This window comes from Phoenix dactylifera, chromosome 17, assembly GCF_009389715.1.
Source record: "Phoenix dactylifera cultivar Barhee BC4 chromosome 17, palm_55x_up_171113_PBpolish2nd_filt_p, whole genome shotgun sequence".
Taxonomy (NCBI): Eukaryota; Viridiplantae; Streptophyta; class Magnoliopsida; order Arecales; family Arecaceae; genus Phoenix; species Phoenix dactylifera.
Genome location: NC_052408.1, coordinates 7,926,392 through 7,950,643, shown reverse-complemented (window position 1 = coordinate 7,950,643; position 24,252 = coordinate 7,926,392). Strand labels below are relative to the sequence as shown.

Here is a 24,252-nt window from a genome sequence, read left to right as displayed (position 1 = left end):
TAAGAGAAGGATCTTCTGTTGGATGGGGAAAAGAGATAGAATCAATCTATAATCAGGCAGTATTTTTCTGAAAACTTGAAAGAAAGAATTCTTTCTAATTCTAATACAGACGGGACAATGTCGATAGGTTGGAATAGGGTCCATCTTCAGGGTTGACTATCAAAGTTGCAGATGTTTATAAACTTCTGATGCCAAAAGCTCTATTAACATGTAGTTTTCGCTTGATTTAGAAGATTGATGTTCATCCTAAAATTGTGTTTGTTTATGCGGAAGATTGTATGGAATCAGCTCCTATGAAGTGGTTTCTTGTTCCAGCATGGGCTACATATTTCGAATCATTCTGATATATGTCCGAATGTAGAAGAATCTATCTCTCATGTTATTTTGAACGATAGAGTGGTGACACAGATTTGGAGGCAGACCTCTCCGTTTGATTTGCTCTCCATGGATGGGTTTATTCAGAAAATTAAAGAGGAATCTTTTAGAAGTAACCAAAGGTATGAGGCAATTTTGATACCTTACCTTGCTTATTAGATTTAGTTAGCAAGGAATGAAAGTATCTTTCAGAATATCCATTGTAGTCCCATATTGATTTTGACGAGAGTTGTTTCTCTAGCCTAAGAATTTGTTTGCCCAACTACTTCAACGTGATCTTTGATAGCAGTGGAAACTGTGGTTCCTATACTACAAATTTTGTGTTTCCCAATTGATTTATTTCTCTTGGGAGCCACCACCCTTCTATTTGCTTAAAGTTAACTTTAACGGTAGTGTCTAAATAAAGGTGAGTTCGGAGGGGTCAGTTTTGTTATCAAAAGTTCAAGTGGTGCATTAGTAGCAACAGGTGGAGTCAAATTTTTTGAAACAACAATACCAATGGTTGGATTGCATGCTGCTTGGAAATTACTGATCAACGCGATAAAGCACCTAAAGACGTCCCACATTATTCTTTTAGGAGACTCGTTGACCATGATTAGGTGGTTATCAAATCCGCCATTTTTGAAACTCCCAATTCATTAATACATAAGTGCTAGAGAATGGCTTTTGCTCTACTTTCTTATGAGGCGACATATATTTTTAGCGAAGGTAATAATGCTACCGATTGGATGACGACATATATAACTAATCATATCGGAACTATTTTATAGACTGTAGTGTTAGACATTCCTACTGATTTTTTACATATTTTATTTTTGATCACATGGATGTATTTTCTCTAGATTGGTAAAAATAAAATCTGGTTTCATCAAAAAAAAAAAAGTAGAAAAATCCGATTTGGGTGCGGGTAATGGGAAAACACACCCCGAACCTGATTGGATATACAAAACTCTTTAAAAATCTCCTCTCAAGGCACAAAAAAAAATATTTTTTATGAATTTTTTTTATAGCTTTACTCGGCCTAATCCATCCAATCCATCCCGTCTATCCGCTTCGTCCCACCTCAAGACTCTACCTGCCCCGCTTTGCTCCGAGATAAATATAGGACAGATAATAGGTAATAACCTACCTGATCCATACTTGAGCTGTTGCTATCTCTATAAAAGACTGTAGGTTGGATGGGTTTAATTTATACAAGAATACTCTTACAAGCTCTCGGTATGGTAAAAAAAAATTAGGCAACCATCGAAAGGTGTGAGAGAGAGGTGAAGCTAGAACGGATGGTAGAGAGGGAGAACTAATGGGCGGAGACACTCGAATTGGCTGCGGAGAAGGACTTATCGTCACATATGGATGATGGGAGAGCAGGAGCGGCCCAATATATTTGGAGGCCTAAGGCCATTTTGTCTTTGAGGCCTTCCTTGCAGTGGGCCGACCTAAAGCGAACTCACAGAGACCCTTTTTTCTTTTCATTATCTTTGAGGCATTTCCTGCGGTGGGCCTTCTCTAGGCCGGAGCCTTAGGCGACCACCTCAGTTGCCTAATGGTTGGGCTGGCCCTGAAAGAGAGTTATGTGAGATGAGAAGACTGCATTGTGCTTTAGGCATGGTGGGAAGGAGAGTGATAAAAGTTTTTGTAAATAATCATTTGATAGAAGGGTATTTTAGTCTTTTAATATTATTCATTAATGGTACCAAAGCGTATATAATGGACTAGTTTACATTATCACAATACAATAAATTCTTGCAACTAATTGAAATTATAAGAACTTGAAATCGGTAATATCTAGATAATAACCTCTTTTTTTTTTTTTTCTTTGACGATAGGGGAGGCAAAAAAGGCCACCTGTGCATTATTAAAGGTTAAAGTGAAAAATTACATGGAAAAAAAAATGTTTGGGACAAGATATCATGTCCCTCAGCTTCCTGAAAATACTTGGGAGGGGAGAGGATTAAAAACAGAATTGGTGAGAAAAAGACAAGGAGGAAAGGGTGGGATTGATAGCGAAGGGGTTTTTCAGCGGGTTGAAGAAGCTGCTGCTCGAAACAAAATAAAGCAACTCTTCTTTGAACAGCAGACTCTGAGATGGACTGCCCAAGCAAACTTATCGGGACCTGGTAGAGTGGAAATTGACCGCCTCTGAATAAGAGGCCAATGCAACATTGCTTGCCGTAAACTTTTAAGTTTCAGAAAAAAAATTCTATGCAGATGCAATGTATTTTAGCAGCCAATCCTCACCATCCCTGCTAATTGCTCTGAGACTTCTTTTGAATGCCAGAAGTTAGACTGAAGGTCATTGTAAAATGAGAACTCTGTAGATTCTTCAACATTTTGCTCCTGCTTCATCAACTTCAGACGGAATCTATGCATCTTCTTGAATGTGCCAGCAAGCGTGCCACTCACGAGGCATGAGCCAGCTGGAATTTTTGACTCACTTCATCAGAAGAACAGTGGAAACTGAGAACAGAAGCAGAATCTTTCATTTAATAGGACCGAACTTAGGCTATCCTGCTGAAAATTCAGTTGTTTGACAGAAAGACATGGGATGGGCGACTAAAGAGACTATTGGTCTCAGCATGATGGCCATGCGATTGCTGCAAGTAGCATCAGCACCTGCGGGTTGAGCATGTTTTGAAAAGTTTCTCCATCTCCATTCTAGGATGAAGAACGCCAAGAGACACAAATATCCTTGACAATGCTCTTCAATTCTCATCAAAATAAATAAGACACTCAAAGCTCTCATGGCAACTCATTTACATGAGAGCTCTACGGCCGGTTGAATGGCAAGTAGCAGTACTCGATTCTTCAAGCAATATATAGATATCAAGCAAGTTGCCCGTATGGTATCACCATACTTCAAAACTTACCTGACACAGGAATCTAGAAAATAAAAACAACTTTTGCATCACACAAAGTACGATATAAACCATCAAACGAATAGTAACTATAATTGTTCCAGAGAGAACTAAACCACCAAGTTCGAATAACACACAAACCAAACTTCAAACACATAAGTCTAAAACCAACAGAACGAAGACAGGATAGAGCATCCATATACAACCAGACAATTATTGATATAAAGGACACAGCATACTAGAAGTGAAACTTGTTCAGACCCTGAAAACCCCTTACTCATCAGCAGCAGCACCACCACGAAGACGCAGGACAAGATGGAGAGTGGATTCCTTCTGGATGTTATAGTCTGCCAGGGTACGCCCATCCTCAAGCTGCTTCCCAGCAAAAATGAGCCTCTGCTGATCAGGAGGGATCCCTTCTTTGTCTTGGATCTTGGCCTTGACATTATCGATGGTGTCTGAGCTCTCCACTTCCAGAGTGATTGTCTTCCCAGTGAGGGTCTTCACAAATATCTGCATCCCACCCCGAAGCCGGAGGACCAAATGAAGAGTAGATTCCTTTTGAATGTTATAGTCCGCCAGCGTGCGCCCATCCTCCAGCTGTTTACCAGCAAAGATGAGCCTCTGCTGATCCGGGGGAATGCCCTCCTTGTCCTGAATCTTAGCCTTCACATTATCAATCGTGTCGGAGCTCTCAACTTCCAGAGTGATGGTCTTGCCAGTGAGGGTCTTCACAAAGATCTGCATGCCACCTCTGAGCCGAAGGACAAGGTGAAGCGTTGACTCTTTCTGGATGTTGTAATCAGCCAAAGTGCGGCCATCCTCAAGTTGTTTGCCAGCAAAGATGAGCCTCTGCTGGTCCGGGGGAATGCCCTCCTTGTCTTGAATCTTAGCCTTCACATTATCAATCGTGTCAGAGCTCTCAACTTCCAGGGTGATGGTCTTGCCAGTAAGGGTCTTCACAAAAATCTGCATACCACCCCTGAGCCGCAGGACAAGGTGAAGTGTTGACTCTTTTTGGATGTTGTAATCAGCCAAAGTGCGGCCATCCTCAAGTTGTTTGCCAGCAAAGATGAGCCTCTGCTGGTCCGGGGGAATGCCCTCCTTGTCCTGAATCTTAGCCTTCACATTATCAATCGTGTCGGAGCTCTCAACTTCCAGGGTGATGGTCTTGCCAGTAAGGGTCTTCACAAAAATCTGCATACCACCCCTGAGCCGCAGGACAAGGTGAAGAGTTGACTCTTTCTGAATATTGTAGTCAGCCAAAGTGCGGCCATCCTCAAGTTGCTTGCCAGCAAAGATGAGCCTCTGCTGGTCCGGGGGAATGCCCTCCTTGTCCTGAATCTTAGCCTTCACATTATCAATCGTGTCCGAGCTCTCAACTTCCAGGGTGATGGTCTTGCCAGTAAGGGTCTTCACAAAGATCTGCATGCCACCCCTGAGCCGCAGGACAAGGTGGAGAGTTGACTCTTTCTGGATATTGTAGTCAGCTAAAGTGCGACCATCCTCAAGTTGTTTGCCAGCAAATATGAGCCTCTGCTGGTCAGGGGGAATGCCCTCCTTATCCTGGATTTTGGCCTTAACATTATCAATTGTGTCCGAGCTCTCAACTTCAAGGGTGATGGTCTTGCCTGTGAGAGTCTTAACAAAGATCTGCATCTGTAGGGAAAAAGGAAAGGAGGGCATTAAAATAAGGCTCGAAGCAACCAGTCAATGTGACATTAAAATAACCACTATCTTGATTAAACAAAACAACAAAGTAAATATCTACTAGAAGACGTACAATCATATATCTAATCTTTCTTCTGCCAAGATCATATTTCAACAAGAACAATTTATGCATTAGTCCTTTAAAACTTTGCTCTAAAATAATAGTTTGCATCATATGCAAAATACTGTAACAAACATTGAAAACTAGAGCATAAAAAAAGAGTTAAGGTTTCCCCCCAATTCTGAGAGAGGAAGGAACACAGCCCCATACTTTAACTCTATCCAAGTCCAAATTCTTGGAGATGCATCATCCAATACTCAAAATCAAAACCCTTGATGCTAAGAAAAGGGGTATAACCACTAGGACAAGCCCTAGTTTACATAAACAAGAGAAAAATAAAAACTATAATGAAGTTAGAAACACTACTTCTGATAGCTGATTCTGTAGTAATTTCATAAAACAACCAAGAATAGAAAATAAACATTGACTGCAAGGTGACATGTAAAAGGAAGAAGAACCTATGATCTATAAGAAACAACATAAAATTTGCATGTTTTTTTTATTATTTTTTATTTTTTGGTGGACAGTCATTTTTTTCCTGATCGGTTGTTTCTGATATTAAAATATAAAATATGGAGCTTTTAGCTTAAAAAATCTAGCAAGGTCATCATGCAGTTCATTGAACAACAACAATGAGTTCTAAAGTAATATTACAAAAATGATGCCAACCTAAATATAAGAATTAACAGGTGTCCTGGGAATCTTTTTCCCCTTTTTTGGGCTGATGTTGGCCATGGTTTTCTTTCAGGCCAAGATACAAGTATGTGTCAATATAAATTATTATCTTGCTATTCATTGTTCCAGAGACTTATCCCCTACATATTAAATGCATAAATAGCTTCTAGCTAGTCTCCTTGTTACTATATACTGTCAGTGCCCTGATATTTCTGGTGTTATATATATCAGCTAATCTATCAAGACAAATAGATCATCTAAACTGTAAAAAAGGATAGAAACTTCAGTGTTTCATCATAACCTGAGATCTTGGTTCTAAATCGGTTCCGCTTGCCAATGGGCATTACGAAGATATATGAATATAAAAACCTCAGCAGAAGGCTAATCAAACAGTATATGCCCAGAAAGGGATGAAAATGTAAGATTGAGATCTTTTGGACATGTACAAGTTTAGCATTGGGACACAAATTAGATAATAGTAATACGACAAAGTGACAAGTAATAAACAGAATTACATCACCAACACTTGATTGCAACCTTGGAATCTTCAAGCATTAATCAACACACAAAGCATGAAAAGGACAGAATTGACAAACATGATGAATTGTGCATATAAAAGTAATGTTAAATAATAAGCATATTAATTGATCAACTATATAAAATACTCTGTTTAACATCCTTCAAAAGTATTGCCAAAAAATAATATGATATCTACAAATAATGATTATCAATCCATCAAAAAGATACCAAGTGAATGAACATTAGATATAGTTACAAACCCTATCAGTCAAGATTTAATCCGAAAACGAGCACCGTATAAAAATAAAAAGGATAAATCTCTTAAATGGTAAGCACAATGTATCAAACCTCAGGTTCGCTAGAAAACATATAGATATCTACCACTATCAATAAAGTGGTTGTCCACTATTATTAGTAAAAGATAGGTTTGATAAAAATCAAAGAATGGAAATAGAAATGAAAATAGAAGAAGACAAAGATTAGACTCAATGATCAGACTTACACTACCAACAAATCTTGACTCCAAAAACCGATTGAAACATAAGCAGAGAGCATTATATCCATATAAGAGAAAGAAAATAAAATTAGAGCCAATTAAAGAAACCTATACATACGCTTATGCTGCAAAAATATCCTAGTCATGGTGACAAGTAGAATGAAACTCATGACGTGATGATAGATCTATAAGCCACAAGCAAACAAAATAACCAAAAAAACAATTGGACGACTGAAAACTTAGATTCAATCAGCTCATGAACCAGAAAACAAAAAAAATAAGTATAAAGAATACAGAATAACAATCCATCATCCTTCATTCAAATACCGATCATATTATGAGCCAATCGCATCAAGGTTGTATAGATCAAAGAACTGTTCAAAAAAGGAAATCAACCAATACTCGGATCAGAAGATGATATAAAACCCAAAGATACAATCATGGCCCTAGGATTTATATGATAATCAAAACCCTAGATTCAATCAGTTCATGATCATAACATCATACATATGAATAAAAGGCTAAAAGGAATAACATTAGCCAACAATTTCCTCAAAGATCTATCCAAAATCCATGCGCCAATAATAACAAAAACACAGAGCAAAGAACCGCCCAGAAAACTCCCCTCCCTCCCAAACACACACGCCCCCAAACAAGAAGAAAAAAAAGGACTGATCCTAGGAATAATAAATTATCCAAACCCTACATCCCAAAACACCACGAACCATACTAATAATCGCCCTAGATTCAGATCACAAACCCAAAAACATAAAATCGAATCAACAGCAAAAAGAGGCCAACATGCAACCATCTTTTCCCCCAAAGATCGATCAAAACAATAATCCAATTAGCATCAAATAGATCCAGACCAAAGGGAATAATTAAAAAAAAAAGACCTAACTGATCAATCCATAAGACTCATACGAAAAAGAGACGAGAAATACCTTGAGAGAGCCGGGGAGGAGACGGAAGAGAATCGAAGGAGAACGAGAAGAATTCGCTTTTGTAGATGGAAAAGAAGGCCAAGGGTCCTGTCTCTATTTATAGGGCCGGGGAGAGAGAACGGGTGGTGGGTGGAAGGATCCTATCCTTTTCCTTTCCTTGGTTGCGACCGCTCCAGCTCTACGTATTCTTCGCCGCAGTTTCAAGGAAATCCGAGGCCAGATCCCTCCCACCGGTTTCCTGGTTGAGTCGAGCTAGAGAGGCGGGTTTTGGACCCATATGACGTATTTGGTTGGATTAGGTTTTGGAGGCAGCTGATCCCGGATAAAATATGGAGAAGAGTGGGCCAAGGAGTTGCAGTCCAGGTTGGCGGTGTGGGCTCTAGTTTTTACTAATATTTCAATATTATACTGGGTAGTAAAGCTTTATTAGATATTGCTGGTTTCATTCAGTTGTTTGTATGTTGATGTGGGGCTTTTTGTTTTTGTTTTTTAGTAAGTGATATTATGTTCTTCCATTGCTAAAAATGAAATACCACAACCCCCCTAGCCCTTCTAGTAGAAAGAAGCATGGAAAAGATAATATATTTTTACAAAATTTTATGCCCATTTTTTTCTTTGGCTGGACTTTGAAATGCAGTCCTGACCATTATCTTTCTTCAAAGATCGCTAAAAAAACGTAATCCAGTAGCATCAAACACATATAGATCAAAGAACCGTTCAAATAAACCCCTCCAAAAAAAGAATCTCAAATTGATCCTAAGGATTAACACCACGATCCAAACCCTAAATCCACTACAAAATCATAATAGTAAAAAGCTATACGTAAAAGAGATGAGAAATACCTTGAGAGAGGTGGGGGAGAGATCGAAGGAGGAACGAAAAGAAGCGCCTTCCTGGATGGAGAAGGGGGCCGAGGTAGAGCTGATCAAAACTCGGCTCGGGCCGGGCTCTACAGCAGAAATTAGGCCCGATGGCTATGCCCAGGCCCGGCCCGGCCCGACTGTCGGGCTTAAATTTTTGTCCAGGCCCGACCCGACTTTATAAAAATGGTTCTACGCCCGTCTAGCCCGGCCCGACCCGATAGGCCCGACCCGACAAGCCCGATTTTTTCTTTGTTTGGAATCTAGAAATAGGCCAGAATGGCCCGACCAGGCCCGGCCCGATTTTTTTGGTCGGGCTGCTTTTCTTGCCCAGGCCCGACCCATGGGCCTTTTTTTAATGCCCAAGCCCGAAAAAATTCGGATCGGGCTGGGCGGGCCAAAAGACCCGTGATCAGCTCTAGGCCGAGAGTCCGGTCTCTATTTATAAGGGGTGGGCCGGAGGAGAACGGGTGGTGGGAGCGAGTCCTATCCTGGAGAAGATTTTTTTCCTTCGAGACGAAGACTTTCGTTCTTTTCTACGTAATCAATGCCGTATTCTTCGCTCCCAGTTAAGGAAATCCGTTGCCGGCTCCCACCCATTCCTGTAGCTGGTCAAATTAGGCTGGCGGTTTTGGGTCGGTGTGATATTTTGACCCGACTTGTTGGACCCAAATGATGTATTGGGTTGGACGTCTAAATTTATATCCCACATGTTTAGGATGGGTTTGGATTTTTTGAGCTGATCTCTAATCTTGGACTATATGTAAAAATGACAGTTTTAAAATTAGAAAATATTTTTCTAATTTTGTCACTCAATTTTTATTTAGAGAATACACCAGACATATTTTAAGTAATTCATGCTTTCCCATCCTTAACTACCTTATTTTTTTTCCCAATTAAATCATATTTTCTTCATAAAATTCTCAAGCAAATTGAATTCTATCTATTTATCTAATTTGGCTCTCAATTGATTAGACTATGAGATCCCACTGGTGAATAGATTGGACTTTATTACTCACTTTCTCCTCTTCCTTCTCTAAAACGTGCATTGGGCATGTCTAAATATTAGTCCTAGATAAAATATGGATCCAATTTTGGAGAAACCATGGCAAGCTCTAATTAGATCTTACTAGTGAAAAAAAAAAAGCGCGAGCCTGAACCTAATGTAGATTTTAGTAGGTCGGAAAAATGTAATTTCATACTCAACCCTTTGCAATTTAGATATACCTAGCACATAAACGTAAAGAATAGCCTCTATTTATACAAAAAAAATCTACTAGCACATAAAAATATCAATTTAAATTTAATTTTAAAAAAAATGAGAGTAATTTTACATGTTTGTTATTGTAATGCTGCGCATGAAAGCTAGACTCTATCTCAAGCTGCCCTCCACTTATCTCCTTATCACTATTGAAATTTAAATTATTAAATCTGAGCCATAAGAACAGAATTATCAACGGATTGTCTTCTACGAAATTACTGATCCATCCTAAAGACTCAATTGCTAGGGTACAGAAGGCATGGTCTTTCTTATTTTTTTTGAATCTTAACATGGGGATTCAAGGAATAGCTCATCTTTATGGAATAAGTGAATACTCTTGATATAATACTCAACCTATAATACTCTGAGACAGAGAGAGCACTAGTTCACAAAACCAACATTCATATTAAAGAATAACAATTACTGGCTTCATGTCACATTAACCAAAGTCTGAAATCGGCAACCAACGTCTAAGAAACTTATGAAACTATAGAACCAGGGCATTCTAATACAAAGGGAGACCATTATTGCCTATAGAACCAATGTCTGAAATCATCCATCACTTATTGATTTGCACGAGAGAAGAGAACAAAAATAGAGAGTGAGAGCGAGCGAGAGAGAGAGAGAGAGAGAGAAGCGTCTCGTATTTTATTTATATGTGACAGATTGATTACACCAAGCCTCCAAAATGTTCTGACTTGCAAAAAATATTTCAGTTTACCAGGGCCGAGGGCCGAGAATGTTGAAGTCATAGGGGAATCCTTTCCAAAGAAGTATTTTCCGATCTTGCCAATACGAAGGTAAGCTAAGAAGGAAGGGAGAAATATAGACATATAATAAACTGGAAGGATCGACAGCATGGAGTTGAGCAGGGTGATTCTTCCACCAATTTATTAAGGAGTCAGGTGAGAGTGGAACCTCGAGATAGATGATGAGGAAGTTGCTGGTCGTACGGTTGAGTATTGCAGCTAAAGTATATCATATTGGCCCGAACCGAAAAGTACAAGATGTATGTACCGGTTCGGTACAAATATTCGGTATGGATGATATACCGAATGTCGGTACGCCAAAAAAATTCAATATCGTACAGTAATGATATTGTGTTCGTATAGCACCAATACGGGGTTCGGTACTAAGACAGCAAATTTTGATTACAGCTAATTCCTCTTGCTTGCTAATCATCAAAATCCATATAGACCAATGTGCTCTTTGAGAATTCCACCTTGACGGTCGAAGCTAGTTTGGAACTCAAGTAGAATGAGCTTGAGGTAAAAAAAGGATCGCATAGTCTACACGTTGCAAGGTAGTCAAGTGTCCAATCTGAAAGGAGGGACCAAGACCAATTGATTATTCTCCTCCTGATTACAGGTGACATATATAAAATATTGACAAAGGAGCCTAATCAGCCATTATTTCCTTTCACAGTGATGTAGGTTAGATTCCGCTTATGGGTTGTTCTCTTCTTGGATCCTAATTGGGTGATTTCCATCCTACCTTCTTATCCCAAAAAGAAATTTATATGGTGCTATGGGTGAAATTTAGTTGCTGTTTTAAAACTTTGTTCACAGAGTAGGTTAGCGCTAGAGATAAAATTGCATAAAACCAAATGCCCTAAGATTGGTGCATAAGGAAATGAACATAGAAACATTTACACCAGCCCAGATATAAAACTCATAACCACAGTTGTTTGAGGGTGGAGCATCAACCCTCAACCCATAACTATGAATTGGATGTGAAGGCCATTATAGGAGGGTGGAGTATGGCTGCAGCGGTTCGCAATCAGCTTTTGCTGTCAGAGGTCATTAGCCTTTACAAAGTTTCTCAACCTTTCATCTTCATAATCACTGTTGAAATTGCTCTAGAAGTGCAGCACTTCCGAGCAGCAGTCATTATTTGTGGTCAACACATAAGAAGTTGATCACAGGAGTTTAAACTTGTTCTCTTGGATCTCCATCAACACTTTCAGGTCGACTGGACCAATGGTGCAGTAGATTTTCTCTTTTCACTTCTTATACATATCTGTGTCAACATTAATCATAAGAGAATGCATGCAAGCAAGCGTATGTGCAATGGCAAAGGAAATGTATGAAGATTTACAAAAACAGCAACTATTAATAAAGAAAAAAAGAAATCAGCAATCATTAATTTTGCCTTTCTATGAGATAGCAAGGGAAATAAGCTCTCACTTTCCAAGGGGAAGCTGCAAATTTATCTCTTGCGGTAGCAGCAGCAACCCTAGGCTTATTCAGCAGTCCGCACTTTCACCTCATTGCTAATATCAACCTTTGTTTAAATTTGAACAGAACAAATGGTAGTCAAGCGAGAAAGGAAAATTTATAGGTAATTTGAGCCTCTCTCCTAGCCAAAAATGAATATATATTTGTATGTCCGTAGAAAATTTTGCTGTCCTAAGTGAAATTCAAAGGATATAGCATGAAATACAGTGAACATTTACAAAGCACATTCTTTCAGGATCAAAGAACAATCTAGATGACAGAAAAAATAGCACAAGCTGAAATAACACAAATTTCCCCCCCTTTTCATTGATCTAAAGCAATGCGGCGAATCTTGCACACCAGATGGGCAGTTGGGAGGTCAAGCTGGTTTCCATCTGATTTGAGGAGGTCACGAATCTGGTCTCTTGGAGTTGAGAGGCAGGTGTGGAATGTTGTCAAGAATGCAGGGATGGGCATTGAGAGTGCTGAGAGAACATTGCTCAAATACTCTATATCAGCTGAGAGCTGTTGTGCACCTCGGTCAGTGATATACTGAATTCCCCGTAGCTGCTCCATGAAAAGAGCAGTTGCACCCTCAGCTACCTACACATCATAGAAAGAAGAAAAAAATGAAAATAATAATAAGAACCATACGACAAAAAGCAGCAGCAACAAGAATAATAACGTACATCTGTGAATTGGGTGATATAGCTCCTTGCTCAAAAAATATGGAAAATAGGGAACAGATAAAAGAAAAGGCAACAGATCATACAATTATACAAACCAATATTCCAAGAATATCCATTTTTACCAATGGTGCATATATTTCAAATGCCAAAACCAAGTTCATTGGACAGAATGTTAAGAAGAACCACAGATTGAATTTTTTTATTACCTTAAACATCCATTCGGTAGCAAAAAACTGGGCCTCTTCAGTGCCAGCCTCACTGCTAGAAATGCCCTCAGCCAATGGCTCCAGTTGTTGGGGTAAAGTAAGAAGATATTCCCCAACGCTGGTCACATAAGCTTGTGGGTAGGCACTAAAACTTGGGAGGGGAAGAGCACTTGGTTCCTCCACAGAAGACCAAATTGGCATCCGAGATACATCATTCAAACGTTGTCGTACTTTTGATATAAGAACGTCATAAACAAGCTCATTTACTGTGTCTGAAAATGCTGCCACTCTTTGTGATGTAAGAGGAAGCGCATGGAACCGTGGATCTTTTGACTGCAGAACAGTGAAGGAAACTTACAGTTGAAGAATAGTCTAAAAAGAATTGTTTTGCATTTTTTTAGAGAAAGAGAAACACACAAATGACAGATGGAAGTAAAAAGAGAACATACAGGCAAAGACAGTTTTTCCATGTTGCAAGCTAAAGAATATGTCATTAGAAGCAATATGTGTTCACTGTATAATTCTATGTGATGTGATAGTATATAAAAAAGAGTCATCTGATACAGCAATTTCAGCTTTTATACTGTCCAGACTCTACAATTCATATTACTAATATTAAATGCCTCAAACATGTTTCTTAAACATGTCATAATTAGCTGACTCTTCCAGACTTGTGCACAACTGCAGTCGCAGAATTATATGTTTCACTCAGCAAGATATGCCCCTTCCTTTACATCTGCTATTATGAAAAGATTGTCTCCATGCAACAGAATAAGTTTTTTTGCTGATAAATCATGTCAAGAAACATGGCCAGGCTTAGGATGTGCTTTGTGATGGAAATTAGTGGACTGCAATCTGTTTCAGATGCTATAGCTTTCTCATGTATTGGGTAGATTATACTATACAGATTTTGTATTTAATGATGCTTCATTCCAAAAATACTGCATAACAATATATTCCATAATATCATGTCTAGAAAACCAAATGGATCCCCAAGGGATGCAATCGTACCCCATTGAGCTATTCCTAGATAGCATAGATAGCATACCAAGGCAATAGCTCTCTAACCATAACATGGCAAGCTGCACTCCACATTACTGAAGGGATGGGAAGGACAGCAATAGAAGTAAAGGTTGGAGATCCCATCATCCCTAAAGAAACAAGACATGCAACCACATTAACTGTAGCATACCATATATGGAGGTTGGAGTATCATGTTTCTTGACACAAATTTTAAGGAGGCTCACTATGCCCCATCATCTAATGACACCACAATTTTCTGTCCGATTTGATGGCCCGAAATGCTATGCATGTCTAGCTCAGTGGAGCACCCATATGCCAGATGGTCTGAAGAAGATGATGGAGGAGGAGGAGCTAAAATCCCTTTTTTCAGTTAACAAACAAAATTGACTTGAATAGATGCTGTGGCGACAAGAAAGAGCTAAAAATCCTTCTTCAATTAAACCCTTCTTTCAATTAAAGAAAAAGTGACTTGAAAAGATGCTGTGACAACAAGAAAGAGCTAAAATCCCTTCTTCCATTTGAAAAACAAAAATAAGGGACTTGAATAGATGCTATGACAACCCAGGTTGGATGCTGAGACTAGCCTGACATGATATGTGCCAGTTGGATGGACCAGCATGGGCCAATATTTGAAACCGTGAAGAAGAAGATAAAAAGTGACTTGAATAGATGCTGTAGCAACAAGAAAGAGCTAAAATACCTTCTTCAATTTAAAACCCATTTTTCAAAAAAAAAAAAGACTTGAATAGATGCTGTAGCAACAAGAAAGAGCTAACTTCTTCAATTAAAAAAAAGTGACTTCAATAGACGCTGTGGCAACCCAATGTTGGAAGCTGAGACTGGCCTGATATGAGATGTGCCAGCATCCATTTTTCAATTCGAAAAAAAAAAGTGACCAGAGTAGATGCTGTGGCAACCCAGTGTTGGATGCTGAGACTGGCCTGACATGATATGTGCCAGCTGGATTGGACCAGCATGGACCAATACTTGAAACCATGATTTTAGGTCAATAGCAGATGGCAACATTTAAGTGTTTTTTGGATGCTGTTTTCACTAAAATTGACAGCTGAATTGCGAGAGAAAATAGATAAAAGCTTCCATTTGATAGCAAAACCCAGAACACGAACAGCAAATAATTGTCGGAGAAAAGTAACTTATACCTGTTCTAGGAGATTAAAAAGCTTCCTAGCTTTCTCAGGAGCATCAGTAAGACGCAAAGCTGCCACATCTAGCGCTGCCCTTCCTGGAAGAGTGGCTTCCCCACTCTCATCATCAACGACTGCATGGGATTGGTCCAAATTTGAACCAAACACTGAAAGAGATAAACTCGTCCCAATTCTAGCCAGAGTAGCCCTTAAAGAAGCTTCAAAAACTGATGCTCTGCTGGTTAGGCAATCAGCAACAGTAAGAATTTGCAAAGCACCTTGGACAATAGACCACTCCTCCTCTTCAGAAACCATATCCGCTATGCGCGTTCCTTCCCTTTTGTCCAATCCTGCATCCTTCTTTGGACCATCACCTTGTATGGTATTATCCACTCCGCATACAGATCTAAGTGACTTCAGGGTATCTTGCAGATTTGAAATGTATTGTAGCATGATCTCATCAAGGGCCACTATAAGTTCATCAGCTTCAGAACCACCAGTAAAACTAATGCATCTTTCAACAGCTGCTTCAAGGAACACTATGACTTGGGGGATAGATTCCTCCATCCTCCGAACAGTTTCGCTGAGTTCTATACCCTGTGCGCCCACACCACGGGCAACAGCTCCACGGATGTCTATCCCCGTGATCTCAGAAGAAAGAATAGCACGCTCCATCTGACCATACCTAGACAACCAACAAGTTTGTACTGCTAAGTTATTATCTGGTAGTTATTGGTTGATTACATAGCTTTATACCAATAAATCAAGGTACCACAGTAACTCTTACAAAGCCTAAAGTACGCACCTCGACTTAAATGTTTCATAAGGAGAAAAAACAGCCTTTAGGGTACTCAGTAGAACTTGAATATCAGTATCTGAAAATAAGTGTTGAATATTCCTTGCAAAAGAGCTCGTCATGTTATGCAATTCAATTAGTGCCTCAAGATGCTTGTTTTGTACCTTAGTACCTTTTGGTATGTCTCCAGACAAGATGTCCAATATGCCTGCATTTGGAGATAAAATTACAAGTTGATAGCATAAATTAAAATAGGAAAAAAATTAATATATCAAGGTCAGTGTCAGTATGTAGATTGACAAGGGCATAAAAGACAAAAGCATTCCGAGGTATACAGATTCCAGAGATGGAATTTGGGCATGGAATTACTATGCAACTAGCCTCCTACTGTAGGTCAAGCTCCACTAGCCACCAGATTAAGCTGCATCATGCATCATCAATATACATAGGTCGAACCTCCTAGTACCATTATGGTTATCCCTTCTTTCTTCTCTCTCAATAAATAATTTTAAAAAAATAAAAGACAATGCAATATGAGGTTCAACTTGTCAGTTCAACTTGGCACTTGACACTATGTAACTGTCCATAAGAGTAGATCTTGTTTTATAAATGAAAAGAATCTAATATGGGATAAGAATCTCGGTGGAACAGAACAAAAAATAACAGAAGTGGTCAGGCTAATCTATGCATGAACCATGAACAGGGGAATGAATTAGCAACATATGGAATAAGAAAAAGTACTGCCACAAACTAAACGAAGAGCGTGATCTCAGACTATCATCGTTCAAAAAGATGACTTTTGATAATATAACCTTTTGTCAATGCTCTGGTTTCAGGAACAACATCTGCAGTTGCAAGATTGACACAAGAAACAAAACTGGCACCCAATTCAGACATGGTGTCAATCAGTAGTTTTGGAACCAGAGACTTGTAATCATCAGGTAAAGCATTCATGCACCTGCAAGTATAATCCCAGTTAGAGCTAGCATTAACAGCAGCAGGTGATGATTATTTTGTGTTTAAGCATACTTCAAGATGGGAGTAAGAAGAAACTACAAATGAGTTCCTTGTCACAAAATTGTTGGATGTTCATGATGTCCGAAATTGAATAACTTTGTGTATGTGTGTGATTGTAGCGGTAGCAGCAGAAACATATATAAAAACATCCAAAATAGAATCTCAACCTGTAAAAAATATACCTTGAATTTATCATAACAAGAGAAATGTTTGAAAAAAAAAGGGCAAAATAGTATCCCCTTACATCTTACATGAATTTGCAAATACCCCCCTACATGTCTAATTGTTGTCATGTCAACCCTGCATTTTTCGGATTGTTGCAATGTTGCCCACCCTCCTCCCAATTTGGGTTACAGCTCGCCGGCGGTGCCTATGTAGCAGGTACTGTGGAGATAGTTATATGATGTGATTTTCTTTTTTTTTAAAGATGGAATCTGACATGGACGAACCTCTCTTCTTGACTTCCCCAAAACCTAGGATTTCAAAAATCCTAATTCTCGCAAAAGAGAAAGAGATCCAAAGGGAGGAAGCCTAATGCCCCTCGTCGTGTCAAGCAACTCTATACCTGACAAAGGCGAAGAAAGAGAAGAAGGGGAAGAAGAATGACTCCTCCTCCTCCTAGTCCTAGCAGATGTGGGGCCTCTTGTAGATGCTCCAAATGATGCCATCAAAGGGGACCTCTCCTCATCAAGATTCTCAATTTTCACGATGAGGGAGACCCAACATGCGGGCCTTAGCAGCAACAATGCTTATTGTGGCCAATTCTAGAAGCCAACCTTCAAGATCGATCTGAGTAGGAGGAGAAGTTTTTCCAGCACTCGTGCCCTCCACCAGCTGCACTACCCGGTTTCAAGTCTTTCTTAGCTAGAAACCATCGACCCATGTGTCTCATACCTCTCTTATCCTAGAAACCTTCCCTTGCCATCTACGATCCAAAAACCCCCCTTCTCTTGTCCATGAACCAAGATCCTTCTCCCTTTAAAACCGGCGTGCAGGGATCCCACTGGTGCGCCTACCACCCAATTCTTAGATGCAACTATTCTTACCCCTCTTCTCCCTTCTTTTCCTCTGCTCTCTCTAAATAGCGACTGCGAAGAGGGAAAGAAAAGAAAGAAAACATCGGTGTTGAAGACCAATCATGGCCATTGTTGAGAACATGGGTAGCATTGATCTTGGGGTAAATGCAAGTCCTCTAGTAGTGATTTCGACGTTGGCGGAGAGCCGAAGTCGGACAGCCACAAGTATATGGATACCCGCCTGCCGATGGTCCGGATGGCAGGGCCAGCCAGCGGCCTCCCCATCCTCTGAAAGGGTTTAAGATGAGGGATTTGGAGGAGCTCCTCTCGAAGTTGAACTTGATGGCGGAGGAATTCGTGCCCCCATTGCTCAACCATAGACGTTGGTTTCAAGTCTCTTATCCTAGGAAACCATCATTCTAGGAGAAGGCGAGGTCGGCAAGGATGCGGAGGGGGTCGTGGGGGAGAGGAAAGCAACGATGCCGTAGAAGAGGAGGAGGCAAGTGGGGGCATCAAGGATGAGGGCAAGGTGGTACAGGGAGAGGATGAAGAGGCGGAGAAGTGCATTGAGGAGGCGCCCTCGAGCTTTTAGGTGGGGGACTCAAGGCAGACGAGGTTGGCGGTAGTGACGGGCATTGGGCTGAGTGGGGGAGGCAACGAAGAGAGAAAAGAGACAATGTGGATAGCGAGGAGCATGAGAATGGAGATGGGCCGCCCATAACCGTGGTCTCCAGCGGGTTGTGCGTCGGGAATCGGGGCTTCGCATAGACGCACGCCAACGCGAGAGGGAGCACAAGGTCAAGGTGCTGAGAATAGTCAACACCCACAACATCATCACTAAGTTTCCACATCGTTCTGTCTCCATTTAAAAAATAAAAGAAAAGATCCATTTCAGACTACTCTACATCACTTGCCACGTAGGAACAGTCGGTGAGCTCTGACCTAAATTGGGAGGAGGGTGGGCAACATTGCAACAATCCGAAAAATGTAGAATTGACATTACAACAATTAGATATTTAGGAGGGTATTTGCAAATTCAAGCAAAATGCAGGAGGATTTTTTTTACCACAGAAAATTGAAAGGTTAAGATCTTCTGTAGCACAACAAGATAATGAACTAACAGCCATTTATAGCCAAATTAAACAGTATTCCATGTCGCTTTCAAACTTATTTGGAAGAAACTTCTATTATTGTGTCATATCCACTTTGAAACCTCTCAGGAAACTTCCTCCCTCGCCCAATTCCTAATTGCTTCTTATTTTGATTTTTTTTTTTTTAAGAAATCGCCTTCCCCACTCCCATAACTGCCCCTGCTATAGGTAGCTAAAATTTAGAATACATGTACCATGACTTGCTATTGGTTACTAAGATTTATAATACATGTGACATAAAATGCACCTTCATTGATGTCAAAAGGAAAGATAGGTCTGATTTTATGGATGATGCTTACATTGGTCAGGGCTTGACATGGAATATTGTACGCTTACTACACCGAGCCATACCAACCTAGCATTATAGTGCCAACCTTGCTGGCTTTCATGGACTGCAACATTTTCTGCCAATGCCTTAGTGGCAGTGGCATACGCTTGTGCAAGTGCATGTGTGCTATGTTTTCCAGGCACTGACATGGCAAGGCATGGCTCGTGTGCCAATTTAAAGTCGGCATGACAAAGGCACATGGCATTTAAGATCTTAATACCAACACTTTGCATGATTTGGCATGAACCTATATGCAATCACACTATCCATACTCCTATGAAGAGAATTTTCATGTTAGAGCGCCAACACTACTTCTATGGTTCTTTCAATTTAATATTACAGCATTTTAAAAGGTAGCAAATCTGCCATTAATGGTAGCTTGACCTTGTTTATTTGATCACAATCTTTATCCATGTAAACATCTTGAATAAGTTTACCATCTATTGACTTTATTAAGGTTTTCTCCCAAAAAAGACTTTATTAAGAAGAGTTCTTTCTTTGCATCATTGATGCTGCTAAGAAGAATTTTTGCATGATGGGAAAAAAACCCCAGCAGTAAGAAGCTAATGCCACAGAAGTATCATCAAGTGAACATATGAGATACAAACTAGGATGCTTTTTAAACTTCAATCCAACTCTTCTACAAGATCTTGATGTCAAGCTCTTGTTAGTACTGCTATCACATACAAGCTCACATGCTCATTCTTGAAAAAGGAAAAAAGAAAAACATTGTGGTTTGAAATGTAACGGCACGTCTTGTTTACTACCATGCTTCTTGATGCATGTTGAATTTTTGTCTATTTGAGTGTACCTTTTCTCCATTTATGCAATGATATGACTGCTTGCCTTTGTTTTTCTTCAAACTTATGAGATCAACCTCAATTGATTGAAACAAGGCCTAACAGAAGCTATAATACCAAACAGATGTAGGACAGTTAAAGAGAACTCTTTCCTGATTTTTGATTTAGTAAACGATGTCATTCACTAAACAATCTTGGTTAGGCATCCAAAAAATCAACTGAATTTTAAGAGAGCAACCCCAGTCTTTATCTATTTTAGTTTAAATACCAGAAATCACTGATGTCAACAATCAGAAAAAGAATTCCTAGAAGAGATGTTAATTTTTGTTGTTCATTAAAGTTCAAACATTAATTTCAAATAATTTTAGCTAACCAAAAAATCACTTAAATTACCTCCTAGAACTGGGTTTTGCCATCCATAGTGCATAACATGCATATCACTTGAAATTGTTGGCACATGACATATAATAAATTCCAATAGCAAATACTGCAATTTCACAAAGTAAAAGAGTGAAAGGAGAATAACCAACGTACCACTTCCATTCTTGTTCAAGGTAAAGTAGAACCTCATCATAGAAACTCGGTAACCAGCTAGAGAAAGAAACGGAGGTTGAGTTATCACCATGTTTTTCCATCTCGAGCTTTCTAGTTCGCTGTCTTGAGTCAAAGTCTTCCCAAAGTATCTTTAAAGGTTTGATGTGCATTTTGGTATAATGCAGCTCTAATGACTTGAACCTCCCAATACGAATAAGTATTCGCCGTAAATCTTGAACGTGATCGACCTTGAGATAATAGTGCAAAGACAGCTAAATGTGAGCCATGATGCTGCGGAAGCAAGAATAAACAAATGTTCTAGAGAAATTAAGTAGTTCGAGCACATAAAATTGATCTGAGAAAGCGAACAAAAACCTTTCGATTTGAAAGAGCATCTGACAGACGAGGTTGGACCATTTCTTCTAGCCTGTCTTCTAATACTTCGAGCTGCTTTCTCACATTAGCAAATTCTGCAACCTGCACATACAGATTTTTTTTTCCAACGAACATAATTTAACGAAGAAGTATCTTCAGTTTGACAGTAGCACAGAATATGCAAAAGGGAAAAGGACAGTTACCTCTCCAACAGCTGATAAGCAATGCCTCATGTTGGCCAAGGTTTCTGCAGCCCGTGGAAGATCTCCGCTTGCAAAAACATCCTCGACACTTGCACTCAACTGAGTCAAACCTGCTGCATCCTGTATTTCCACAAGGAAGTTAAAATGAATGCTAATTAACAACTCTGTACCACCGGTATTTGAATAACCGAATTGCTTATTCTTCTTGCACCCAAGTTAAGTAACTAACATAGCTCGTACCTGCAATGTCTCGTATGCTGCTTCCATTCGTTGTTTGACAGTATCAATTTTAGCAAGAGCAGCTATAGATTCTGCAGATGTGCCCTCAGCCTGCCATCAAAGTCCACTTAAGCTACAATCAAACTTTGCAGAGATAGTCCTCTAGTTATCAACAACCAAACTCTCCCCCCTCCAACCGAAAACAAATATAAAGAAAAAAAACTCCAGCACAAGTTATGTATAAAATTGTAGCCAGATCAAGTTGAATTATTGGAAAATCCAATAAATTATATAACCTATTAAGATATAAATTGAAGATTTTAATTACAGAATTACATGAGTGTACATATACCTGCCTTCACTGAAATTACTTCAACAACTTCATAACATCAATTCTAATGAAAGCTGCAAATGTACCCCTGGCTTGCCAGTAAATTCCATTTAAGCTATAACTGGACTCCGACCAGATTTTACATACCAGCATATGTAGAATTTATATTTCCATGGAAAACCATACAAATTATAAGAATCCATTGAAGCTGACAACTTAACATTTTAAGCAAAAAATAGTATTTCTGCTTCAGAGAGTCAGTTCTAACAATACCACCTATAGATCCAGCTAATGTGCCCTTGGTCTACCATTAAATCTCATTTACACTACAATCTAGCTCTCCCAAATGTAAATATTGTGTCAACATGTCACCATGCAGTAGATAGAACCAAACAAGACTAATTAAAAAAAAAAAAAAAATCAAAAACCACTACTTAAATCCGAAATTATCCAAAAACAAACCAAAATTTGGACCTAACACAAATAAATGAAATTAAACAAATTATGAATCTCAATTAAGCTATCAAAATCAGCTTTTGACCAAGGAATTGCATTCATCACTTCACGGCATCCATTTTGTCGAGGCAGCAGCTATAGATCGATTGACATTTATGTTAAAAAACTGAACTTTCCCGACAAAATACTAGCAAACATATACGGTATCTAAGTACTCTAGAGATAAATCGAACCAAGTAAGAACAAAATCGAAGCAGAACTCATCAAAGAGTCAAATTTCCAAAATACCCACACAAATTAACAGAATTTATTTGGGTTTGAGAAACGTAATTGGAATTTGAAATTCGGCTGCCAATTTTTATGATTTTAAGAGACTAAAAAGAATTGACCGCATTCGGTTAGGACAGCAAGAAAGGAAGGGGGTACCTTCTTGAGCTTGAGGAGGATGGAGGAGATGACGGAGCGGAGGGCGAGGGCGTCGTCGCGGAGGCGGACGACGTCACGGCAGGCGAGGGGGACGCGGCGGAGGGCGTCGGCGCTCTCGCGCTCGAGGGCGTCGGCGATCTTCTCGGAGGCGGCACGGAGGTTCTCCTCGAGATCGGAGAGGAAGCGGTCGAGGGGATCCTGCGGGTGCCGCGAGTCCAGCGCCGCGTTGATCCATCGCTTCGGATCGAACCCCTCCTCCGAGAACTCCCCCAGATCCAACACCACCATCGCTCTTCCTCTTTCGACTGATCTACTTTAACTGAAAGAAGGAAGCCCGAGGATGGAGCGAAATGGATGGATCCGGCCACATAGCCAGCGTCATATAAAGACGGCAAACGACTTACAGGCTCTTGGTTGAAAATTCACACCCATCCTCCCCCCCCCCCCCCCCCCCCCCCCCCCCCCCCCAAAAAAAAAAAAACCGATACTAGTTACATTAATTCTATTATTTCTACATAATAACATGATTTAATCTTATATAATACAATACATCATGAAATATACAAAGAGAAAGACATTATATTGTAAAAGGCATGTGTTAACCATCTCATAGATATATTGCCATAACCACTTCAATTGCTGGAATCTTGACAAGTATACTCATATGAGCAAACAATGAACTATTTCATATATTTTGTAGAAATAGAATAAGTTAGTTGATTTGTGGACACGAAGGGTTTAGATCTCTTTCAGCTTTTCTTCAAAGTCCAAACTGAAAATGTTAATTTCAAGTTATATGCAACCAATGTGGTAAAATTGAAAAGTAAGGTCAGTACAGGATGCGGAACTATAATGCAAGATAACATTTTTTGGACTCAAATGCTTATCAATTCTCACTACCAAAGTTTAGCCATCATTTATTAAGATTTTTATTTAATTATAAAGATACCATCACTTGTTTGTCAATTTCAAAGAAGATGTGCATGCTTGATACAACTAAGCTAATTAATTTTTCGACACAAAAGATCGCCAAGATGAAGTGGAAATTGAAGACATCTAATGGGATCATTGCCTTCTGATTTTTAATGTCTTACTACTTATATTTACCTAAAGGGGACGACGAATCCAAGATTTTACAATGAAATATATATTTTACTATAAACTTCACAAATAAGATTCCAACTGTAAAATAAGTTGATAAAATCCATAATTGTATAATCTTAGTTTGTGTTAATTCTCAATCTAATCAAGTACCAACATTAAATTTTTGGACATCACTAATTTTTATGGCTTGACGTCATGCTCTTGAATTCAAACTCAAATTCATGTTCGAACCAAGCTTGATTTAAAAATAAATTGATTTCAACTCAATTTATGATTTTCAAGTTCATTACCTAGGCGTATTTCTGCTTAATTTAAAATTAAATTTAGATTAAACTTGAAATATTGATAAACAAGTCAATTGTAATCTCAGAGTATACAATTAATATCAAATCAAAATTGATCAGACTAAAATTTGATCAAGATTGGCTCAATCAGAATAGACTGGCTTAAACTTTTAGAAC

The 24,252-nt window shown here is 39.3% G+C and overlaps 2 protein-coding genes across 3 annotated transcripts; both read right to left on the bottom strand.

Annotated features, from left to right (window-relative positions):
• Positions 1-3,297: 3,297 nt before the first annotated feature.
• LOC103712244 (polyubiquitin-like) lies at positions 3,298-8,514 on the bottom strand. Of its 2 annotated transcripts, none has more exons than XM_008798723.4 (2): positions 8,478-8,514; positions 3,298-4,889 (listed from the first exon to the last, which is right to left on the bottom strand). In XM_008798723.4, exon 2 carries the CDS (start codon positions 4,887-4,889, stop codon positions 3,504-3,506), a length of 1,386 nt encoding a protein of 461 aa, XP_008796945.2. In that variant the 5' UTR covers positions 8,478-8,514; the 3' UTR covers positions 3,298-3,503. The 2 variants fall into 2 exon arrangements, with proteins under 2 accessions (XP_008796945.2, XP_038970765.1); XM_039114837.1 differs by lacking the exon at positions 8,478-8,514 and adding an exon at positions 7,636-7,874.
• A 3,575-nt stretch (positions 8,515-12,089) lies between these two features.
• LOC103712245 (conserved oligomeric Golgi complex subunit 7) lies at positions 12,090-23,112 on the bottom strand. Its single transcript, XM_008798724.3, has 10 exons — positions 22,688-23,112; positions 21,496-21,585; positions 21,256-21,375; positions 21,053-21,154; positions 20,678-20,925; positions 16,644-16,789; positions 15,841-16,039; positions 15,051-15,720; positions 12,868-13,200; positions 12,090-12,575 (listed from the first exon to the last, which is right to left on the bottom strand). Exons 1-10 carry the CDS (start codon positions 22,973-22,975, stop codon positions 12,297-12,299), a joined length of 2,475 nt encoding a protein of 824 aa, XP_008796946.2. The 5' UTR covers positions 22,976-23,112; the 3' UTR covers positions 12,090-12,296.
• Positions 23,113-24,252: the final 1,140 nt, after the last annotated feature.

What these genes read in the sequence shown, in the direction of transcription:
- LOC103712244 (XM_008798723.4), bottom strand. Translation starts at nt 4,889, where the DNA reads ATGCAGATCTTTGTTAAGACTCTCACAGGCAAGACCATCACCCTTGAA.
- LOC103712245 (XM_008798724.3), bottom strand. Translation starts at nt 22,975, where the DNA reads ATGGTGGTGTTGGATCTGGGGGAGTTCTCGGAGGAGGGGTTCGATCCG. An exon ending in GCTTATCAGCTGTTGGAGAG is followed by an intron (nt 21,155 to 21,255) that starts GTAACTGTCCTT and finishes CTGTATGTGCAG; the next exon opens with GTTGCAGAATTTGCTAATGT. An exon ending in AACCAGAGCATTGACAAAAG is followed by an intron (nt 16,040 to 16,643) that starts GTTATATTATCA and finishes CTCCAAATGCAG; the next exon opens with GCATATTGGACATCTTGTCT.